The sequence below is a fragment of the Anser cygnoides genome, chromosome 1 (genome assembly GCF_040182565.1).
Source record: "Anser cygnoides isolate HZ-2024a breed goose chromosome 1, Taihu_goose_T2T_genome, whole genome shotgun sequence".
NCBI lineage: Eukaryota > Metazoa > Chordata > Aves > Anseriformes > Anatidae > Anser > Anser cygnoides.
This window is the reverse complement of record NC_089873.1, coordinates 47739998-47759373: the sequence shown is the minus strand read 5'-3', so window position 1 is coordinate 47759373 and position 19376 is coordinate 47739998. Positions and strand designations below refer to the sequence as shown.

The window sequence follows — 19376 nt, the reverse complement described above, 5'->3', positions numbered from 1 at the left end:
GCAGTGAAAGCGGTATTCCTTTATTACCAATGTATTTGTGATCTAAAATTGCAAAGTACATTTCTATAATTGTAAGCTTTATGCCATTTATAACTAGATGACCTAATATTTTCCTACAGATTTTACCATTGTTCACATTACACCAATACTTTGTTTCTGAGATTTGTAAGGACCCAGCTAAATGTATTGAAGGAAGAATCTTCAAGGTAATCAAAGACCCTTTCTTTTTATCACTGCACGTTGTATTTGAAATAAATGTTTCACTTCTTTGTTAAATGCAGTTGATTTAATATTTCTTCATACATCACTACTATGAAAAGCATTGCTTTAAAGTTCAGCTGATCCTTAGTGTTTCTTAGCAAAATAGATTGTAGAATATGACAACTTTCTAACTGCAAATATTTATATTCTTAATTTTTGTAGGATGTAGAATTATTTAGACAGTTTTAATGCTGGTGTTTTACAGTGACTGTTAAATACTTCCATCATTTTTTTCTACTTTCCATTTAACACATATTAACATTAAAGATATGATCATTAAAGATTTTTCCACCTTAGATCCATACTCATTACTTGATATTTTTTATCTTCTTCCACTGTTATTTTAAATGTTTACCTAAGTGCAAAACATAAATAATTTATTTGTTCATAATGCTCACTTCCAGACCTGTTGTCAGTATCCTGGTGAAACCATGTTGTCAGACTTCTGGAACAGACTTTTGTCATTTCACTAGTGTTTTCACTTTTTTTTCTTATTTTTTATAATTCCTTTCTGTTTTCTTTTCCAAAAGAATCTAACTTGTAGTAAGAGTTGAAGTGTTATTGGTTTTAGGTATTTTCAGGAAATGCTGATATGGATTAGGAAGAACAGCTGAGTGCTATGAGACTAAGACGAGCAACATCTGTGAAACTGATTTTGATAAGGGGCTGATCTTGGACTGTCACTCAAAGTTCTAACCAGATGAATTAAAATCTTTTCCTCTGTCAGGAGCATGTTTCTGAAGAGTGTGGTGGGTTGTTCTTTTACCCTCCTCATTTGTTTAAAGACCCATCTTTGAGATTTCACTTACTCAGTAAAAGATGTAAAAATTTCTTTCCACTGAAGCACATTCTCCATCCATGTACTATTCCAGTAGCCAAATCTACTTGAAAATTACCTTTAAATATACTATGTTTTGAGCAAAAAGAATAACTGTTTTTGTTCTTGTTGTTTGTTTGTTTGTTTTAAACCAAAGCCTCTGTTATTTTTTCACAGATCAAAGTACTTACAGATATAGGATTTTTTACGGAGGCCTTTCATGAACTGTCTTTGCTTAACTGTGGAGAAAGAATTCCATGGAAAATACCGTCAGGGTACAGAAAAACTGAACAAATGAAGGTAAACACCAATAAAGTATAATTTGACTGAACCGTAACACTCAGCTCTCTTCATGAAACTGCAAATACTCCAAATCTGCAAGTCATTACACATTCTTAAAAAAATCCTAAATGTTACAAAAGTAAAATATTAAAATGTAAAATATTAAAAAATATATTAAAAATGAATATATTAAAAAGTAAAATGAAAATATTTAGCAAACAATCTGATGTTTTTAACTTGCCAGTGTCACTTTCTTACTAACTTCAGGGGAAGATAAAAACCTGAAGTCTAATGCTTTTCCTTATAGTACAAGCTTCATTACGTTTTCACAAAGTTGAGCTTTAATGAGTTAGCATCCTCACTGGAGAGGTGATTCTACAATCTCTCTCTTCATGGCTACAGTAAGGAATACATTTAATCCTTACTGATGCTAGTGAGGTTAAAATACATCTTTAAGTCTTTTTCTTAATTTGAGTATTGTCTGAAGAGCTCATTGAGTTAGGATGAGGTCTGGTCAATCTTGTCACCTGACTTAATGAACCCCACCTAATGGGGTTCACAGATGAGTGTTTAGGTAAACAGCAGAGAAGGTTCACCATTTGGACTTTGGCTAGGGTGTGACACAAATAGAAGATAAGTGCTTGCTGGACTTTTGTACAGCTCTCAGAATGAGAAGGACCCACTTTCCAGGGAATGACAGGGATGGTATAGGGTTACATCTGTCACTGGAGTTAATAAAAGAATTAATAAAAAATAGAACACCACTGACAGCTATGTGTAGAGCTCTCAGTTAGGATGAAGGCTGGAAATGATCTTTAACTCTACCTTTTCTTTCCCCTCAGTAGACAGGTTTGTCTCCTGGTGAAAAGGTAAAGGGTTTTTGAGCAGGGATTGGAATTAGGGTTAGGGTTCAGAAAATTGAAGCACATATAACCCAAAGAATATCTGTTGTTTTTATAGCCCTCGAGGGACCGTTGAAGTGTCAAGTTCATTTTGACCTGTAGTTCTTTCTTTCATTCCATTCACAGTTCTGTGTGCTGCTGAATAGCAGTGGAGGCACATGCTAAGTCTGGTGTTAGGTTTGGGACTCAGAAATGTAAAGAACATGAAACACAACTGGTGATTGGTGGCTGTAGAGTTCCTAGAATTTGGAAGAGGATTTTTTTTGGTTAACTCCTCTGCCTTTTTCTTGGCTTGATTCACATTAAAGAGTCCTGGTGAATGGCATAGGAGTTGCAGGGATAGATCTGGGTCTCAGGTTATTGTTCAGAGATGTAAAGCCCATAGATGCCAAGTAATTGTTGGTATTTTCAGAGCCCTCAAAGTATTGTTGGAAATGCACTATGCTTTTCTACTGCTCTGGTAACTTGCTTATTTTATACTCATATCAAGCACATCTTTTTCTTTTTTTTTTTTTTTTATATTTTGTCCATTTTTACAGGCCTTACAGAGATTTGACTCCTCAAAATCTCTCTTGACTGTTACAAATTTACAGGTAAAAAAATAATCTGAATATACTAAAATTTATATGCTATACATAAAGGTTTATTTCACTGGCATCAGTTAGAGATTATTTGGTTGAGAAAATAAATCTTATTAGCAAAAAGCAGTAAATAGAAAACATCCTCAACAGTTTACCATTTCATAAATTTTAATTTTTATGACTGACCTCTTAAGGGAGAGGCAACTTTCATTATCGCCATTTTTCAGACGGGAATGGTATTTGTACAAATCTGTGCCTTGTCTTTGCAAAGCATACTGGTAGAATTATTGATGTTTCATCATGATATGTAGGTTCTGTTTTTCATCCTGCTAAAATACCAAGAGCATCAGTCATCTGGCCTTTTAATTTCTATCAGAGCTGTCTTTGTAGGTTTGTTCTAATTCTCTTTTTTGAAAAAAAAAAAAAAAAAAAGGAAAGAAAAAAAAAGAAAGGAGGTGAATCTGTAAACCAATTAATCAATAGTCATTTCTCTTTTTAATTAAAATTACATGTTCATCCAGATTTTGTTTTTGTTTTTCATTTTAATTGTTTTCTTTCACTTGTTTGTCACAGATCCATTGAGCCCGTAGAGGTAAATGTTAGCAGAATGAGGAAAAGAAGCTGTACCATAAAGACAAACTGCTGAAGTAGAAAAAAAATCAAAACACTTTTCCCTTCCACTTTCATCCCTTTTATTTACAGTATGGTTGTGTCTCCTACAACAGTTGATATTAGAAGACAGAAATGAGATGTCTATTTTGACAGCTTTTGATTTCACTTGTTTCAGATTTATTTTGTGAAGTTGTTCTTTATTTCGAACTTTTGATTTGAACACTTCACATTCTGTATGGAGTTCTTATTTGTCCCCTCACGATTTTGCAAAGCTGTATAGACTTTCAGCTTCTAAATTTATTAATCTAAAGTGAGAATGGTAAACTCAAGATAAAAGGATGTTGTAATGAATAACATTTTTTTTTCCTTGCCTCATCTTTCTAGTTAGGGTCAACTGTAGCAGCAGAGTTTTCTTTGAGTTACAATTTATGAACTGCACATTTACCTCCATATTTTTTGCTTTACCCTTGCTAAAAGAGCGCTATGAACAATGTAGAAAACAAGAACTCACACAGAGGAATAGATGCACCTTCTACGGGAAAATGGATCATTGAGGCTGTAGCAAGTGCTGCTAGGGGGTGAATTAAGTTTGGGAAGGAAAACATCAACTAATCTATAATGACTAAGATCATATTACTAATATTACTCATGTTAACTGTTGATAAACATAGAAGCAGAATGTGCCCTGAACAAAGAAAAGTGTAAGATATGTCATTTCAAATAGTCCCAATTATTAACTTCCTTGTAGGTACTGGAAGACATATTTAATTGGAGTCTGTCTTTAACAATGCTGCCACTGTGCAACCAACAAATTATGAATAAATTAACCTTAGCCAAAATGCATTTCATCATTTGCCTATCTGCCACAATAAATACTATACCTGAAAAAGTGGAAAAACACATCTATTCTGCTGATAACGAGCCAAGTGGAGTTACAGCCTCAAATGTAAAAGGTAATTATAAGGGTGGTGGAAAAGTGGATGTATTCTGCAACCTTTCAAGCATAGTTTTTTTTCACTTTTAATAACTGCATATGCATTAAACTGTCATATTTTAAAAAATATTTATATTAGATGTTGCTGAACATATCAGTCTTTTTTTGAAATATTAAACATTAAGATTTTTCCAGGCATTTTAGCCAATATAGCTAATATTACTACATCCACGTTCCAGTTTTGCTGACCTTATTTTGATATTGAAATAGAGAAAAAAGGGCATATTCTTCAAATTTCTGAAAATGCTTTGATTCTGCTTCTGTTACCTGAAATTTCATTTGAAATGCATTTGACAGTTAATGCTGATAAAAATTCAAGACAACAGGAACAAAGAAGCACAATGGTGCAGCTCGTCGACTGTAAAGATGAATTAAATATGGCCATGCTGAAGGTAATTTTTTTTTTTTTTAAGAAAAAAAAGCTTTAAAAACTTCAGATTGTTCCAAAAACTTTGCTAATGTTTTCAATGTAACAGAAATTATGACGGTAAAATGACATGAATAAGGGGACTAGAATTTTCTGTTTCTAATTTGATTCTAATCTTATTAGCCACACATGAAGTCTTTGTGGTTCAGTGTACTTTTTCAAATACGTGTAGTGGTTACAGGATAGTTTATTCTGTATAAATGTCCATATTGTCACAATCAGATTTTAGTATGACTGTTTCAGCAACAAGAATAGAGACTGAATGGGATTTCAAGGATAAAATCATCTTTCAGAGGTGGCTGTTGTAGAACATCAGACACTTTGATGGGACAGTATGCTCTACAAATAAATGGAAATGAATTCTCTACCATATGTGAAATGTCTCAATGTTTTCATCCTGCTCTCTCTTTTAATTTATTTTGGAGAAAAATACCACAGGTTCTTAGTCAGTCAGTTTGTTTGTTCGTAAATTGTAAACTTCATGCTTGTCAGTTTCAAATAATGAAAAGCCAAAAACTGAGGGCTGACATATTCTTCTGTCAGAGAGGCCTTCCACTTAAGAAGTATTTACTTTTGGCCATTGTAACAAACTGAATACTGTATGAAATACATCTGGTGAAATGGTGAATGGTTTTGAATGACAATTGCTACATATCATGGACTAGAATGGACTAGAAACCTTAAAAGTTTTGATGTAGCTTGAAAATAGCATCTTCAGAATAACTACAATAGAAATGTTAAATTAATTTGAATCATGCTTATCTAAGGGGCATAATATATTTCTTACACTTCTGATTTTTGTTCAACCATTCCATTTATTTGTTTTTATTTTTATTTTTTAATTTTTTTTAAAATAGAACTCAGAACTCACTGAGCAAACTGGCAAAAGAAAGATATTGGATGATACAAACTTTTGAATTCTTTCTCAATTCTGCTGAAATTTCCATAACTGAGCTTTTACATAAAGTTAACTTTGTTTTAGACTTGGCTTTCGCAGTTTCTTACAGATTTGTTTGTCAGAACGAGTGTAAATTACAGTTGAAATTTCAGGATACATACTACTCTCACAGATCTGTCAGAGTACAGATAGAAAAGAATGTAATACTTCTTGCAACCTCTTTAATATTGTATTTCAATATTGTATTTTATTGTATAAAATTCTAAAAGTACAGTATAAAATTATCAAGTATAGCTGTAAGATAATGATAGGAATGAAAAATTATTGAGCCCATAAAATATTCTCTTATGATATACGGTGTAGTTGAACATAAATAGTACAAGCACAGTTAAGATGTTCCTAGTTTCAGCACATTGAATCTGTAAACGTGCAAAATCAAAATTATAAACCCCAGTTACTTAAAGAAAAGGTACACTGTATTAAAGTTGGTTTGTTCCAGGATGTAGTGGTAGTAGGTTATAATGGAATAGAATACCTTTTCTCTCTTTCCTTCTCTCTCCTTTTCAATTTTCAATGCTGTATTTTTCTCTAGGGAATTTTACTGACAGAAGCTGAAGAAAGTCTTAACCATCTTGTGCAGAACATACAAGACAAATATGATGGGGAGATATCCCAGTGTTCTGTTCAAGATATAGAAGCTCTTATTGAGGCCAAACTTCAGCTTGCTGCTATTTCTCAACAACGGCATCAAGCAGCATTCAGGTAAGTAAAATTATGAACAACCTTGTGTTGTACAGCCTTGACTATGGTAAATTAAAAAATAAATCTAGCAATATCTTTGAATCCTTTATGTCTACAAAGTTACATAAATATTCTAAATCTTAGCAACAAAACATAATAAGCCCATTAAAGTACCCACAAATGTTAAGTTATCCTGGTGTTTCATTTTTTATTATTGCTTTATCTTACTTTTTAAAAGGTCATGAGTTATTGGCCTGTGATTTCACTGTGCAGTGTTTTTGTGATACAGTTTTATAAAAAATCAAATAAAAAGCTGCAGTGTTTACTGTTTTTGTTAAAGTCTGGATCTGTTAGGTCATGCATTTTTTTATAATTTTAAAATGTTTAGCAGGCCACTGAGCTTGATATCTCTTAATTACTGAATTCTACTTCCTTCTGAAAAGCTCTACATTACTGTCCTAAAACAACATTTCCTTTTTATATAGTTATTGCTGTCAGATTAAAATATTAAAATGTTAACATTATACTTTATAATAAATTCGATTAAAAATCATTGATGTAACCTTCAGGTACTAATTCTATTGGTAGGTATTTACATGGTCTGCCAGATATTTTCTCCAAATTACCATTTTGAAATTCTGTGATTTTTCTGAGGTTCTCATTTATTTTGGAGAACTCCAAGAAACTACAGTTGTGCTGTTCTTTGAATACATGGGGCACACAGAAATATATTAACAGCTTAGAGATGTTGAAAAATAAATTTTTTCTGCTACATCAAAGGCAAACTGTTTTCCTTCTCCCAGCTATCCTAGGCAAATAAACAAAGCTCCAAATCAGATAGCCTTTAAATAGCACAGTCCCTTTTTTGCTGCTATGCTACCGCAATTAAAAAAAAGAATTAATAAGGACAGGAAAATCATAATGCTGGATAGAATACTGAAAGGAAAACAATGAAAGAGTACTGCACCATGATCCTTCACCTTAGTTTTTCTTATATTATTTTAAAGTCTAGAAGTTTCCCAAAAGTTCATGTGTCTGGACTATAATAATTCATATCAAGGCTAGTAAGGTTATCCGTGAAGATGGGAAGTAAGAACTTTTAGGCTATTCATAGACATTTCTTATCATGAAATATTTATCTATTCAGTGCTTTTCAAATTAGATTAGTTTGAGAAAATTGAGAAAGAGAAAACAACAAATCCCTGGACAGTGGTCTCATTGTGTTTTAAGTACCGTGTGGATTTTATACAATTTTCATATTATCAACTAAGGACCAATATACAGAATTTTATGCAACATCATGTGAATAAGCCCGTGTTAGCTTGATACTAGGGTTGGTAAAATCTGTGTTAGTAGAGTATCAACCCAAACTCATTCACCCTGCTAAACTCGTTCCAGTATGCAAACCATTTTCAGTGCAAGACCCTTCATTTTGCCATGTAGTTGTATTCTAGAGTGTAGTTTCTCTCTAGGTTTATAACTTGTCTCAAATTGAAGAACCTTTTCTACATTATCAAGAGTTCCAATGGATTTGAATAATTTTGAGTATCATTTTTTGGGACTCACAAATTTTTGATGGGTGTTTAATGGGTCATATATATTGATAGTGGTCAGAATACAGGAAAAAAAAAAAAACACAAAAAAAAACCAAACAGCCCACAGACAAAACAAATTCTGCCCCCCCCCCCCCCCCCCCCCCCCCCCCCCCACACCACACTTTACAATTTTATTGCACTGCCTTCCATGGAAACTGCTGATCTATCTACCTCAGATACAAATGAAACATTCCTTCGGACAGCTGAATGTTTCCTGCCTGCCAGCCTAGAAATCAAACTTTGCATGATATTACAGAAATTCATCATTTTTTTTCCTTTGGCAAAGTGACTTAGTGGTGAAATTGTTATAGTCAGCTGCACTTTCCTATTTTGATCGTCTTGCCACTTTCTGATTCGGCTGATAAAACGATGTGTATTTTGTCAAGGGAAATATATAGACACATCACTCTTGTTGACAGCAAAAGAGGGCCACAAAAATTTCATCAAGGGAAACTTCTACATTACAGCCTCTGTCTTGTAAAAAAAAAAATTAATACCTCAGAATAACTTTATTTATAGGAATAATTACACTGATTTCAAGGAGAATATCTGTACAGTGTCTCCCCTAAGTATTTGAGGTTTCTAATTACCTAAATATGTACTCATCTGCTTATGTGTGTAAATGACTGCTTAAAACAATACATATATGAACTCTTGGGCTTGTGGTCTACATTTTAATGGTGAAATTTATAGGTAAGCATGTAGATAAAAATGGCCTAATTTTCAGAATTGATAAATGTTGACAACACAGTTAACTGGAGGTTGCAGTGCCCAGAAAGTTAGGTTAGTATTTCTTAAAACCCTGTATATACTCTTGGTTGCTGCACTTTCTTCATTTTATTTGAGAAACGTTAGCCATAGCATCTCAAACAGCATTTTGAAAAATGTCAGATTTTGCTGTAATTTTAACTTTGATGCCTAGTTTCAGGGGAAAACTCTTAATAAAAAGAAAGAAAAGCATTTGGGATATTTCATTGCAATATCCTTAGTGTCTGTTTTGCTTTTATAAGCAAATTTTGTTTCATCTTTTCCTTTGTTAGAGAGAAGGTTGTCATCAAATTCAACATTGATTTATTCTAGTTTCACTTTGTTGAATAAAACTGAGGTAAACGGATGATGAAGGAGATTCATAAGTATTGAATTCTGAGAGCTGAAAGGCAAGATATTAACAGTTTTGGTTCTCACTGTTACTTTGGGGTCTATTTGTACTGAATTGATGTAATCCATCCAGTTCTGCATCACAAAAACAACAAGCAGGATAGAATCAGAAATGGCAGAAGGAATTTAACTACCCTCTTATCTCTGGAGGTTATTCATCAGATGTCAGATGTAAGTTGCCAGAATAATGTGAATAATTTCAGAGTAGTGCAACTCTTCTTCTTACTTCTTTGTGAATGAATCAAGAACCTGGCCTTTAAAACAATTAATCTAGCACTTCTCAAAAGTGGTATATTCAAACAGAGCCTGAATCCATCTTGCATTAAAAGCTCTTTACGCTAGTCTGGCAGTGTAAGAAGGCCTTAAGGCATTCATAAATTATTATTTCATTTGCTTCATAGCAGCCAGTCTCTCTATAAAGAGAATCTCTGTATGTAAAACCTCTCTATTTAAAAAGACTTCAAGATAATTTGAGTTTTGGTTATACAATTAACTTGCTGAAAAATCTCTGAGGTGAGCTAGGGATACTCTCAAGTACTTTTGCATCATTAGGAGAATATGTTTCAGTGGGTAAAGAAAAAGTAGTACTTCAAAGTGAACAAACTAAAAATGTTTTAGAGAAGAGCTGGGAAAGTAGATATTTACAAATGTAGGGGAAAATGTACAATTAGAGACGGAAAACTAATACCTTGAGACACTTATTTTATTTTTTTCCACTTCTCAGAATATTTGGACCAGCATGTTCTTTGGGCAACAAATCCTGTTAAAAAAATCTTCTCAGAATTTTTTTGGTTTTGCAACTGTCTGAAAATACTTTTGTTCACCAAGTCTACTGTTATAGCCATCCATTTTTGTAGATGTCATGGAAGTTGAACAGTGTTTCTGAAAGCTTTAAAAAGAAAACATGAAAAAGAAAAAGGAAAAAAAAAGCATAGTAATTAATATTTCAAGAAATCTGACAATATTTTGGAATCCCAAGTCACAATTTTTGGAAACGTGGTGTTCAGTTGATTGCTTCACCAGTCCTAATAGTGTCTGCATCATTCTAGATGCTCTTTGGAGTGAAGTCCAGAAAAGGATTTCTGATGGGGCTGGGGCGGGGGAGGAGACTCAATATCACAATATCATGTGATTGCTTATTGGCAAGGTTATGCCAGGATGGCAGCTGGTTCGAGTTTTGATTGATGGTGTTTACTAAAGTCCTGTGATTATTTGGTCATGGGGATTTAACAGAATGAATAACATGCAGTCTGGAAAGGATTTAAGGAGGAAAGTGTTTTTGTAGCTCTCTAGTTGTGGTTGACCTACTGAACTCTCCCAATGTATTTTGTCATTTTCAGTATTTTTACATCTTTTAATTTCTAAAAGCCCATTCCTGAAGAAAGACATATGTAACTGAAACTTAGAGTGGAGTTCTGCTTTGATTGCTCCAACAGAAGATTGTATTTCTTGGCTTACCCATTAGTATCAGGTTATGTCTGGCAAAACCATTTCTCTTACTGCTGTTTTCTCACTTTTGTACTGCAATGCCTACAAATTCAGAATATGCTCTTAGTGCAAGTTATTATAATGAAGCAAACATTGATAGCTGCTTATAGACATCTCTGATATAGTCAGACGTGAAGTATCTGTTATAATGGAAGCATATAATAGTGAGTATAATTATCACTGTTTTAATAATACTGTTCTGTATCACAGTGTTGCTTTGGCTTTCACTGCAATTCGACTTCTTCAAGACGCAGACATTTTTAGGATGAAACCAACGCATTTTCAAGAAAAAAAGAATGTAAGGAAGTGTTTTGTATGTGTGGATATATGATTTACACGACTTTTTTAGTATATGAAGTCTTGTACTGTTAAGAGACTTTCAGAAAGTTAGAACATAGCAGTCATCTGTATTACATGGTTGCCATTAAACTGGGGAGAAAATGACGTATGACATGCTTAATGTCATATATCAGTACTCCCAGTACTATATTACATCAGTATTTGTTTCTAATTACTAGAAAAACCAGGAACAAGAGAACAAAACCTAGAAATTTGTTTCTAATCTCTGTTTAGGTTAACAGAACTTGATATTGACCCCGATCTACAACCACAGTGGACCATTCTGTTCCTTAGAGTTTTGAGCAATGTTCCTGTTCGAGATGAAGTCCAAACTCTTAGAATTATTCTCCATGAGCTGTTCATCATATGGTGCTTCAGCTTATCTTGTGTTTTTCATGTGCATATAATATATAGATATATTAATGAACTCTCCCATTAAAGCTGGTTTAATTTGATCATATTTCAAATTTTCTATAGATTTTAAGTTAAATAATAAATGGGCCTGTCTTATAAAAACAAACAAACAAAAAAAAACCCCACAACATATCTACCATTCAAATAAGTATGTTGTTATGATTATCTTATTATTTGTAATATATTTGTACTAACTTCATTTATTTTAGACTGAATACTATCCTGTTGCTTTGTATGTATTGAAGTAGTTGACTCTCAAAGTAACATTTCTCTTGCTTTTGGAACTTATTAGGATTTTTGTGCTGAAGATGGTCAACTGCCTCACAGTACAATTGCACAAGATCATATGAATATGCATCTGTGGCTAAGGTGTCGTAAAATGTTAGTGACTGCACTAGTAACACAGATACACGGCATTGGTTATATGGAAGGTATTACCCTTTTTTGGTTTAGGCTTTTGGAGTATAACGGGCAGAGTAAATTCTTATTCATAAATAAAAACGTTAACATTGATTACTGTGCAATTATTTGCATTAAATTCATTCAATGCAGTAAGGAAGATGTATTTCTGAGTATAATCTCTCCCTAGAGCATATAAAAACAAAACATTACATTAATGTTTAATGGTCATAATCTTTTGACAATCATTTGTGCAGTAAAAAGTTTGAAATGTAATCAGTGTAATTAAATTAAATAGGTATGCTTTTTTTTAAAAAAAAAAACAAAAAACAAAACAAAGCAAAACAAAACACACTTGCAACATACCACTAGTTTTAAAAATATAAGTTTTCTTTTTTCACTTTTTATATCACCTATAAATGAAAACATTATGTTCCAGATTATTTTACTTCTAAGGATTTAAGTGAGATACTACAAAGTACATTTATTGAAGTTTGATGATAGAAAAAAAATATTCTTCCTACTTAGTTCTATAAACAACATAAAAGCTGAAACTCACTCAAGTATCAAAATCACGGTCTAGGTCAGTAGCCAAACTTTTCTATGAATCTCTTCTGGATCATTCCTGTAAAGGCTGTTGCTATTTTGCAATGCTAAGATCAGATTTTTGAATGTGACATTTGCTCTGCAAAATTTAATTAATTATGCTGGTGGCTAACATACAAATAATGGATTTGGATGAATTTAAAGAATGTACAACTTAAACATTCTTTAGTTTTTCTTTCTTCTGAGAGCACATTTGGCACAGAATTGGTGAAATGATAATGTGGAATCTGTATTGTCAGATTTCCTGTAACTTTCTAGTGGTTTTCTAACATAATAGTAAGAAGAATAATTTTCTATGAATGGAATAAGATACTGTAAAGTCTTTTCTATTGTAGTTTTACTAATCATGTATTTCCTTCTTTTAGAAAATTATGTGGCTGAACGCAGAAGTGTGATAAAAGAAGTAATAATAGAGGCGGAAGCCTTTGGTGATATTGAGACTCAGGCTGAAATGATGGTGCAAGCTGCTATTCTTGACCTGCAAGAAAGATGTCCCATGGCAGGCATTAAACTTTTGCAGGTTTGAGCACAAAGGAGAAACTGTTGGTTTTTCTTTGATGCATTTTTTTGTGGAGTCAGAACAGCTGATGCCAGCATTAAATAAGCTTGAAATAATGCCTCTACAATAGAGTTTTTTTCATTTTTTGTGATTTGTCCTCATAAACAGATGGCAAACATAGTAACAACATTGTTTTATGTTATCTATGTCCAAACAGGATATCATCAGTTTACTCCAAGAGGATACATTTATTTTCTCTCCAGCTTCTTTGACTCTTGTGAAAAGTATGCTTCTGCTGGCAGACATACTAGCACTGCAAACAGTAGGAGATGCAGAATATTGTTCTTCTGCAGCGGAACCATTAAACTTACTAATTTTGGCACATGAAATTACCATTAAAGCAGTGAGTATATGATTTACATAGCATTTTCAAATCCTTACAACAATTTTAACTCATCTATTCTGGAAGCTCTTTTAACAATTTATTAAAAAGGCTATTCCTATTAATTGATGAGTCTAATTTTCCCTAGATTACATAGTATAAAGAAGTAATTCATTTTACCAACTTTTTTTTTTTTTTTGCATAGTCATCATGGATATTCATAGTTCTAAGTAGTTTGATATTTTCATACAGTTTAAAAAATATTAAATACTTGCAAATGTATGTCCGGATGTGAAAAACAGAAATAGGGAGTTTGATTTTTCAGAGATCTGGAATACTCACTTTTCCCACACAGTGGTGTTCAGCACCTCAGGGAAGATGTATATCTCATAAAATTCCTAACTTTTGAGCATCCAAGTTTAAGAATTTAGCTTTGTACCTTGACTTAGAATCATTTGAATTTAGAAAATTTATATAAAGTGGCATATTATTTAGATTGACAGATTGTTACAGTCACTATGAAGAAATCATGTCCATGTAAAAAATACATAATTAAAAATGTATCTAAAGACATGATATATGTGAGAGGAATGTGTAGTAATTAATAATTTACCTGTTTGGTGATCTAAAAGTAGATATGCACATCTCCACCCGTTCTTTATATAGATTGTGAAGAAAAGCTGTTAGATCAAATTTTTAACCTCATATTTCCTAATATACAAGTCTAATCATTTGCACGTTTGTTCCCCCCAAGTAATGAATAATCATATGAATCACATTAGACTCAGACTTCTGCTTGTGAAACTTTCTAACCTTCAAGAGACTTAACAGTTTACAGCATGCTTCCCATCACTTTATTTCCATGAATGAGAAGTTTGGTCCATATGTGCAATGTTATTTTTCTTTTCTGGCCTCTGGCTGTTGTTGGATGTCAGATTTCTTTCTAGACGTGACAGTTTCTTTCTAATGATCAGGTTACTTGGGAGTTCTATTTCTTAAAGACTGCCTTTTCTGAGGAAGTTTGCTTTTAGAAACCAAAGCCTGACACTAATAAATCTGATCAAGAGTTCATTGAAATTCTTTGTTTGCTACCAAACTTCTCTGCAAAGAAGACAATCACAAACTGAAATAAAGGAATTCAAGAGTATCAGGCCCTTTTCTAGTACTTATTTTTATAAGAAACAATTGAGTTCCACATCTTACAAGTACCTCACTTACTTCTTCAAACTATTTAATTTACTGTCTGTAACTTGATTTTACAAAACATACTCTCTTTATAGATTTTTTTGTGTGGAGAATCCATTGAACAGCAGATAGAGGACAGTACATTGACTTGCTTAGTCCTACCTGCAAAAAATATCTACTTGCCCCATATCAACCTTCTAACCCAAGTCAAAATGAGAATTGGTAAGAAAAATGCAATGCATTATTATTTTCATTTTTCATTCTTTTTCATTCATAATTTATGCACTAGCAGATAAACTGATGCATCAGAAGTGAAGGTAGTAGAACTGGTTAATAGAAAATTTGGGAATTTGGTAAGGCTCAGAGAGGTGTAGGTTCTGCCTATAACTGTCAGGTGAAACAAAGGTAGGAAGTGGCTTAGTGCCAATCCTTCAGATCATTTGTCAAAGGATTGATTTGTTTAGCCTGAGCGTCTTTTGAATGGCCTAAGTGAACCTCATTAGCATTGTGAAGTAATGAAACATCATTATAGTTCCATATTTATGGAATATTAATCCATATTAATGGATTATATTAATGAGAATTGGATTGTAGCAGTAAATATGTAACAGCATTTGTTCTGAGGAACTTACTTTGTTTTGCATAACTTGGTTTTGTATTAAATCCTTTAGTAAAAGATGTCTATTTTTTTCTTCCTTAGGACGCACATTAGCTGAAAAAGTAGCTTGTACACCTGAAAGAGTAGATCCACTGCAATGGTTACATGCTCTCAAACATTTAGAATCAGCATTGGAGCTTTGCAGAGAATCTGCAAAAAAAGAATTAGATATTGAAGCTGAGCTTCTTTTTCAGATAGGTAAATATAACCCTGTTTGTTCATCATAATTTCCTTCCTATGGTGATCTTATGCTTGTAGCCTCTCTTAAAATGGAGACATTTTCTCAGAAAAATAGAACAGATGTGGATATTTGTCATATACCCTAACTGCAGATCTCTCTCCTGCATTTCATATCATACCAGCATAGCTCAAGGTGCGTTATGCAACAAATAATTTCAGAACTGCAGTAGAACTTTTCCCATCTCTGTGTTATCAGGGATCAAAGGGCATAGCTGATGAGGTTAAGGACACTGTAGAAAGCTGATTAGCTCCTTTGCATCAGACTGATGTAAAGAAGATGAGAGCTTCGTAACATTTTTCTAAATAATTTAACAAAGCTAATGAATTACACAATGTCTGCTTGCGTTCGGACTTCAGTGGCATTATGTTTTGCACCAGGAGGTGCTGGATTGTAAGGATCCCAGCCAAAACGGTAATCATACTCTGTATATTAGCACTTAAAATGTTATTTACAAGATTAGCACTATAAAGGAGAAGATAGTGTAAACAATCTTACAACCCTTCAGATTCTGACAAACCCAAGTTGCACATCATTGAATGGGCCTCTAGTCAGGGTGTAGCATAACATGCAGCTCCCATCAGTGAAAATGTGGTCTCATTTTGTCTTTTGAGCTCTTGAAAGAAAATAGTTCTATTCATTGTTTCTACTGTCAAACAAAAAGCATGTTCACCTAACTTCTTGCTACACTTTACAAAAAGGCAAGGATCTGCAGGTGGCATAATCATTGGTACTGAGAAGCTGATGCCAACAGGCTCTCTTGTTAACAGTTGGGGGGCTAAGTTTATCCTGTGGCCAGGGGACATACACAGCATGACAGTGGCCCACAACCCATACTGCATGTACAGCACAGACCTGTGCCTACACAGTGAATATTATGTGGATCCCTTCAATGTACAATGGTCTTCCAGTTGGATCAAAACACATTAAGAGTCATTATGATTCCACAGTTTATTTTAGCTAGTCTATGATATGACCTGTTATACAGGCATTGTGCATAACATCAAAAAGAAAAAAAAAAAAAAGAAAAAGATTTTCCTTATTGTTGTGGTGGTTTTACTCAGCAGGGCAGCTGAACTCCACGAAAACCGCCCTCTCAATCCCCATCCTCAAAGGAAAAGGGGGAGAAAATACAACAAAAAGGGCTCAAGGGTTGAGATCACTCAACAATTATTGTCACGGGCAAAACAGACTCAGCATAGGAAGATTAGTAAAATTTATTGCCTATTACTAACAAGCTAGAGCAGTGAGAAACTAAAAACACCTTCCCCCTATCCACCCTCTTCTCCCCAGGCAACGCAGGGGAATTGGGAATGGGGGCTGTGGTCTGTCCCTGATGCTTTGTCTCCGCTGCTCCTTCACGGTCCCTCTCTGCCCCTGCTCCCCGTGGGGTCCCTCCCACGGGATGCCGTCCTTCCCGGACTGATCCCGTGGGGGCTGCCCACAGGCAGCAGCTCTTCAAGAACTGCTCCCACATGGGTACGTACCACAGGGTCCATCCATCCCCCAGGAGCAAACTGCTCCAGCACGGGTCCCCCACGGGCGGCAGCTCCCCCCAGACCCCTGCTCCTGCGTGGGCTCCTCTCCACGGGCTGCAGCTCCGGCCCGGGGCCTGCTCCTGCGGGGGCTCTCCATGGGCCGCAGCCTCCTCCAGGCCACATCCACCTGCTCCACCGGGGGCTCCTCCACGGGCTGCAGCGTGGAGATCTGCTCCGTGTGGGACCCATGGGCTGCAGGGGGACAGCCTGCTCCACCAGGGGCCTCTCCACAGGCCGCAGGGGAACTGCTTTGTGCCTGGAGCACCTCCTGCCCTCCTGCTGCAGTTATGTCGGTGGCGGCAGGGCTGGTTCTCACTCCTGGTTCTCCCAGTTGCTGTTGCTCAGCAGCTTTTTTCCCTTTCTTAAATATGCTCACATAGATGTGCAAACAACATCAGTTATTGGCTCAGCTTTGGCCATTGGCAGGTCCCTTTGGAGCTGTCTGAAAGTTGCCCTTATTTAACATGGGGCAGCTTCTGGATTCTTCTCACAGAGGCCACCCCTGCAGCCCCCTGCTACAAAAACCTTGCCAGGTAAACCCAATACAGCTGGAAGAAAACAGATAATGCAGTCCATTGTTCAACTTTCCTCGGGCGGGGTTGGGGGGGCAGGTGGAACAGGCTGGGTCAGGGTCTTATGGAAAAAAATAGTAAAATCTTGCAAATCTGCTTTCTATATTTCTTTCTTAGGTAAGGTGGAATGCCAGATAACCAAAGCAGGCAATAACAAGGCATATCTAGCTGTTGAAACACTATTGGAAGCTATAAAACTGAGCCAACAACATGATCAAAACTTTGAGTAAGAAACTAGCTATATAACTTTCAAAATGATTTTAATCACACGTGAATATATTTTTGACCTTTTCCTGAGATTTGGTGTGAGACTTCTTTTATGGTTTTATACATTTTTCTTCTATTGTAGTATAGAAGAACTAATGTATATTTATTCTCTTATTTAAAACTAATGCTAAGAAGATTTAAAAACATTTTTTGAGTATACTAAGTTACGGCTTTTAGTTTTATTTCCAAATTTTTACCCTCTCTGTCAAACCAGCAACAAAGCTATCTGTTAAACAGGGGTTTTATTCATATTTCAGAAGATGAGCTGTGGCCTGCCCCTTTCCAGATAATAGAAATCCAGCTTGAAAAGGTTAGCAGCCAGAAAAAGGCAGAAGAACAGAGGCAGAAGGAGCACAGGAAATGTGTTTGTAACAGATATCAGGACAGTGACTTTGGCATTAGTTATCTGCATAGAAGATGCCTAAAGAGCTGAGCTAAGCCAGCCAATAAATTCTGTCAAGCAACTCTGATATATTGGACGTTATTTTTTTTAGATTCTTGACCAGTCTTAATGAATAATGTGCCATGTATGGTTACAGACAGTGTAAAGGCAGCAATTTACCTTGATTGTGTGGGTATTCTGGTACTTAAGTTAATGAACCAGAACTCTGAACACTGAAGCAGTAGCATAGTAATAAACCTCTACAAGCAAGTCAGCGTGATGGAAGATAGTACAGAAATCTACTGTGGTGATGTTCTGCAAGTTTACTTTGCTACACTCTTATTTAATTCGCTACAGTCTTTCTAAAGTCTGTACGGCAACATCAATGGACCTCTGCTTTCTTATTTTTGGAAAACTAAACATCCAGATCACCTTTATATGAGCCCTCAGATACCTATGGAATTTTTAATTAAAGTTGTTTCTTGATGTCTGAAATCCTGTTTTATTAGCAAGATTGGAAAGTTAACTAAATTGTGGCCAACCAAGTGCAGAACTTCTCATCTTCAGACTTAGTTTGTCCTCTCCTGAACTGAACAGCATTGTGTGACTTTCATATTTTGCTTCACACAAATCATACTAAAGCTGGAATTTATGGTACTATCTAAGCAGCCAGCTCTGTGCAATATGACTCTGTCCAAAAGAGTAACTGCATGAGCAGGATTTTGTTGCTAAGATTAAGGAAGCTAATTCTTAGGGGAAATCTGGAGAGTTCAGCAGAGATGGGAGGAATCTGTGTAAAAAGACTTAGAAACCTAAAGTGAATAGAAATGTTGGAGAAGTTCTGCAGATACAGTGATTTTGGCCTTGTTTATAATACTACTGAAAAAATGACTGAAGGAAAAAAGTATAGGAGAACAGGAGCTGGTGAGGACAGTCTGTCTGAAGAAGTAGAGTGTTCTGGTACAGAACTCATAACTAAGAAGGTTCTTCAGCTGAACCCAGTGAGGAAATGAAAGATCATTTTGGTCACCTTTGGTGTTTTTCCTAGTTCCTGGAAGAGAGAAGGACTTTTCTACGCTTGACTTGAATACTCGTATGCAAATTCAGCCATCCATATTTCAAGGAAACCGGGGCAACAGAT

General features: G+C 35.0%; 1 protein-coding gene across 4 annotated transcripts in view; it reads left to right on the top strand.

The window, feature by feature from the left end:
* CFAP54 (cilia and flagella associated protein 54) overlaps window positions 1–19376 on the top strand; it is a 116268-nt gene that overhangs the window by 77777 nt on the left and 19115 nt on the right. For all 4 annotated transcript variants that reach the window (XM_048061210.2, XM_066994698.1, XM_066994708.1 and 1 more), the window contains 13 exons: window positions 120–206; window positions 1256–1378; window positions 2802–2855; window positions 4204–4408; window positions 4747–4841; window positions 6367–6536; window positions 10967–11054; window positions 11802–11940; window positions 12880–13034; window positions 13231–13416; window positions 14676–14802; window positions 15281–15436; window positions 17704–17812. In XM_048061210.2, coding sequence (XP_047917167.2) covers window positions 120–206; window positions 1256–1378; window positions 2802–2855; window positions 4204–4408; window positions 4747–4841; window positions 6367–6536; window positions 10967–11054; window positions 11802–11940; window positions 12880–13034; window positions 13231–13416; window positions 14676–14802; window positions 15281–15436; window positions 17704–17812 — 1694 coding nt within the window. The remainder of the gene's footprint in view (window positions 1–119; window positions 207–1255; window positions 1379–2801; window positions 2856–4203; window positions 4409–4746; window positions 4842–6366; window positions 6537–10966; window positions 11055–11801; window positions 11941–12879; window positions 13035–13230; window positions 13417–14675; window positions 14803–15280; window positions 15437–17703; window positions 17813–19376) is intronic.